This window comes from Penaeus chinensis, chromosome 9 (assembly GCF_019202785.1).
Source record: "Penaeus chinensis breed Huanghai No. 1 chromosome 9, ASM1920278v2, whole genome shotgun sequence".
NCBI lineage: Eukaryota > Metazoa > Arthropoda > Malacostraca > Decapoda > Penaeidae > Penaeus > Penaeus chinensis.
In genome coordinates this window covers 36,421,626-36,426,625 of record NC_061827.1, presented here as the reverse complement: position 1 = coordinate 36,426,625, position 5,000 = coordinate 36,421,626, and the positions used below count along the sequence as shown (strand labels likewise).

The 5,000-nt window shown below is 27.8% G+C and overlaps 1 protein-coding gene across 1 annotated transcript in view; it reads left to right on the top strand.

The window, feature by feature from the left end:
* LOC125028761 (serine/threonine-protein kinase Genghis Khan-like) overlaps nucleotides 1–5,000 on the top strand; it is a 52,974-nt gene that overhangs the window by 19,580 nt on the left and 28,394 nt on the right. Inside the window, exons 10-16 of the mRNA XM_047618242.1 lie at nucleotides 1–39; nucleotides 236–360; nucleotides 2,350–2,456; nucleotides 2,592–2,733; nucleotides 4,099–4,265; nucleotides 4,681–4,822; nucleotides 4,937–5,000. The exon at nucleotides 1–39 is cut by the window's left edge and continues 194 nt beyond it; the exon at nucleotides 4,937–5,000 is cut by the window's right edge and continues 95 nt beyond it. Of these exons, the coding sequence (XP_047474198.1) occupies nucleotides 1–39; nucleotides 236–360; nucleotides 2,350–2,456; nucleotides 2,592–2,733; nucleotides 4,099–4,265; nucleotides 4,681–4,822; nucleotides 4,937–5,000 (786 nt within the window). The remainder of the gene's footprint in view (nucleotides 40–235; nucleotides 361–2,349; nucleotides 2,457–2,591; nucleotides 2,734–4,098; nucleotides 4,266–4,680; nucleotides 4,823–4,936) is intronic.

Here is a 5,000-nt window from a genome sequence, read left to right as displayed (position 1 = left end):
TGGTGGATCAAGTGCAGGCACTCACCAAGCAGAATAAAGGTTGGTGTTTTTTGGAACTGCAATTAAATTGTGACATTGTGTGTTATCTACCTCTCAGGGAAATGTGAGTGAAACAAATGATTATAATAAATTGATAGGATGGTGAATTTAGATTTTGTATTGTTCATGTATTGTTAGATAATTTCATATATGGTAATAGATATGATGACTATAAGTACATTTTTTTCCTCAACAGAGTTATCAAGTGAACTGTCAAGTATCAAGAGATTAACAGATAAAGATAATGAAACAGATGGAAAGATCAAAGAGTTGGAGCGTCAAATGAAGTCTATTTCCCAGGAAAAGGAGAACCTTGGAAGAGTGAGTGGCATAACAATTATTTTCAGCATTTTTTATGTCATTTTCTTTTGTATAACTTGTAGTTTACTTGAATGGTACTTAGTATATGTCTTATCATGTCCTCTATCATTCTATTTAGATATGAACCTTTACCATTGATACCATATGATTAAGAGGGCCTTTTGTGTTCTGTTCTCCTGTATCTAAAGCCAAAGCAATAATTTTGTCTAATCTCTTTTAGTTCAGAGTACTTTTGTTCATGTTTTAGAACACAATTAGCATTCTTACCTTTTTTCCTGTGGCAAAATATAAAAAAGGATGATTGTTTGTTATTATTTTATTGTCTTTAGTCATTAGTGGAGTTATCTAATAATGTAAGGTCTTGAAAATTGGATTGTGAAAGAAATTGTTTTATAATGACCGAAAGCAAAATTTCAGTGAGTTTGGTGTGTGGAGCTTTTTGGTGAGGATTTCTTTAGATTGAATTTTAACATTGCAGTAAAAAGTAATCAATTCATAGAAGTAACAAAATCATTCTTTTCTTTCTCCTCTTTGGTTTTCTGAAGATCTTTAGGAATTAGACTTTAGTAGTTTGAATAGAGTAAGTATTAATTCAGTAAAACTGATATAAGCCCTCTTCCTCCTAATACCCTAATATTAGTCACTGACATTGTGGACTATAATAACTATTTATAAATGCCTCATAATTTGTAACTAACTGCCACATTGTTACTTAATTGTCCCTCTATTTAAAGAAAAATATTAGCAGGTTTGCATTATTATCTCTTTATATCATCCACATAGGAATATGGAAATTATTATATCAGTTTAGGGAAGGGAGGATTGAAAGATATGTTTGTCAGAAGGATAATGTAAAGCTGTTCATTATTTAAGTTGCTCACTGTTTCTTCAGATCACCCAGTAACCACAATGATGTATGCATTTGCTTATGTAGTTTTATCGTCTGTTGCTTTGAGATATCAATCAGGGCAAAGATTTATTTGAACTGTAATGCATGGCTTTGTTAGGCTGCCCCATGTTGAATATGGATATTCCTCCTAGTTTTGATTGTTAGGATTTATAAGAATTTCCAAGTGTAATTGGTATGTGTGTATAGGCTTGAGTTTCAGGCATTAATCAGATTTCGTTATAATTTAATTTACTTTCAAACACCTTTTTTCAAGTATCAGGTCAGTATAATCTGGAAAAATGCTTCATACATATAAGAGTGAACATATACTGGCTGTACTTTCTTTAAACTTCCTCTTAGTTGGCACAATTAGTAAATGAACATTAGTCTATATTACATTATTGCATATCTCTTTATTTCTTCTGTTCTCTCAAACATTATGACAAGCAATAACATAGCCATGGCTTCTATAAGTATGTTTCTGCTTAGTTATCATTAATCTGTTTTATGTGTGAGTTTGATAGTACTGTTTTATTAGGCCTTGAGATTTTTGTTTTGAATTAGGTCTGTTATTACTGTGTAAATTCTTAAAGAAGAATATTTAATGTTTTTTTTTTTTCACACAGCTTTCTTACACTATTAAACCACTGCTCTAATGTTTCCTCTGTCTCTACTCACACACTCTTCACCATTTGTTTCATTATTTGTAATAATATTTGAAAAAAAGCCTTTCTTTACTGGTTGTTTTGATGCAAGTGGTTTGATCTGCATGAAGAGTCTTTGGCTAAACAATAGGAAGGCATTCAGCTCAACATGTTTTTTGGTGTTCCTGCTTTGTTCTCTCTCTTTGGCTTTTGTAGTCTTCTTTTCTCCCCTTTTTTCTACTTACTCTCTTTCTTCTTTGCCTTTCTTACAGATTCTTGTTTCGTTGCTTTCAGAAAACAACAAAAAGATGCTTTGAATGATAGGGAAGATAAAGGTTACACGAAAACACAAATATTTTGAGACTTAATAAATATAAGTATTTAAAATTGAGGTTCATAGTGTAATATTCTATCATATGTCCCTATTAATGCTTTTTCTGTACCGGTTCTTTGCAGGAAATGGCTGATATACAAGAGAAACTAACCTTACAGAATAAAGAATTACAAGACGCCCTAGCACAAAGAAAGCTAGCCATGTCTGAGTACAGCGAAGTATCAGATAAGTAAGTTTCTTTTAGGAAGCACAGTTTTAGGTTTTTTTAAAAATGAGATAAAAAAAAAAAAAAAAAAAAAAAAGGCTTAAGCTTAACTTTCTATATAGTGTTTGTACAATTGATACATATTGCTCTCCTTGCCAGGTTGACAGAGCTTCGAAATCAGAAGCAGAAATTGTCCCGTCAAGTTCGCGACAAGGAAGAAGAACTAGAGACTGCTATGCAGAAAATTGACACTCTAAGACAAGACTTACGAAGAGCAGAAAAATTGAGACGTGAACTTGAGGTTAGGAATATTATTTGTTTCTCTTAGTTAAATTTTTAAATCATTATTGTTATTATTACTATGATTTTTATTGTTGATTGATTTTGTTATTATTATTATTGTTTACATTGTTGTCATTGATGATAATCCTAGTAATAATGATGGTAAAAATGATCATAATAATGATTATAATAATAATGATAATCATAATGATGATGTTAATAATGTGATAATGATGATGATTATGATTATTTTAATGATAATAATAGTGATGGTAATAGTAATAATATTAATGATAATGATAAGGATAATGATAACAATAATGATATATATAATTGTAATTGTAACAGTAATAGTAATATTGTTGGTGGTAATAATTAAGATATGATAATACATGATGATGATAGCAGTAATAATGATATATTGTTATTGTTATTGTTGTTGTTGTTATTGTTATTATTATCATTGTTATTATTATTTTTATTATTATTTTTATTCTTATTTTTAATATTATTATTATTATTATTATTATTATTATTATTATTATTATTATTATTTTTTTTTTTTTATTATTATCATTATCATCATTATTTTTATTATTATTATTATTATTATTATTATTATTATTATTATTATTATTATTATTGTTATTATTGTTATTATCATTATTATTATTGTTATTATTATTATTATTATTGTTATTGTTATTGTTATTGTTATCGTTATCGTTATCGTTATCGTTATCGTTATCGTTATCGTTATCGTTTTTCGTTTTTCGTTTTTCGTTTTTCGTTATCGTTATTATTATTATTATTATTATTATTATTATTATTATTATTATTATTATTATTATTATTATTATTATTATTATTGTTATTATTATCATTATTATCATTATTATTATTATTATTATTATTATTATTATTATTATTATTATTATTATTATTATTATTACTACTGTTATTGTTATTGTTATTATTAGAATAAGTATCAGTATTATTAATTCTTATTATCATTATTGTTAATGTTATTATTATAAAGAATACCATTGCTCTTACTGTTACCATTATGATTACTGTTATTATTATTTTTATATATTTATTATTATTATTATTATTATTATTATTATTATTATCATCATTGTTTTATCAGTTATTGTTTTAATATTATTTTATTTATTTAATCATCATGTGGTTATGGTTATAATTATAATCATGATTATGACTATTACTATTACTATTACTATTACTATTACTATTATTATCATTATGATTATGATTATGATTATGATTATGATTTTTAATGCAAAAATTATATAATTTAGAAATTAAAAAAAGGTTGAGAATTGGTAACATTGTTTTGATCTCTCTCACTCTGCGCTTCCAGGGGAGATCAGAGGAGGCAGAGGCCGAGGCGAGTAAAGAGCGAAAACTACGGGAGAGATCAGAGGAATACACGCGTAGCATAGAGGGCGAACTGCAGAAGATGCAGCAGAGACCCCAAGGCAGGAGTCCTTCCCTCAACTCCTTGGAAGCCTCGCAGGAAGTCACAAGGTAATCTATATTTTTGAGGTCTTGTATCAGGCTGTGCGATGGTGGGGTTGAAGTTCAAATGTGCATGTACGTATACATATACTTACACATATACTTACACTCATACTTATACTTATACTTATACTTATGTATATACATGTATACATATATATACATATACTTGTATACATATGATTATATACAATGTATACATGTATATATACATATATATACACACTTATACAAATAAATACACATACACATACATGTATGCATATATACATGTATGTATATATACATATACACATACACATATAAATATATATATATATATATATATATATATATATATATATATATATATATATATATATATATATATACACATTTATTACAATTATCTTAATGATTTTATTCACATAAACCTTCCAAACAGATTGAAAGCAGACCTGGAGCGTGTGTGTGTGGACCAAGAGGAGAGAGCGCAACAGCAGGCTCTGAGGCACACGCATGATATGGCTGCTCTAAGGGACCAACTGGCAGAGGCTGAGTCTGTTAAGAATTCTCTTCAGAATGAGGTTGGAATCTTCGTGACTTCTTCTTTTTTTTTTTTTTTTTTCATAGTCTGTATAAGCTTTTGTATATATAGTGACTTAGTTAACATATTGATTGAGTTTTTGTCATGTTAACAGGTGAGTGTGTTATCTAAGAAGGTAGAACAGCTACGCAGTGAGCTTGAGAAACGAACAGAGGAAC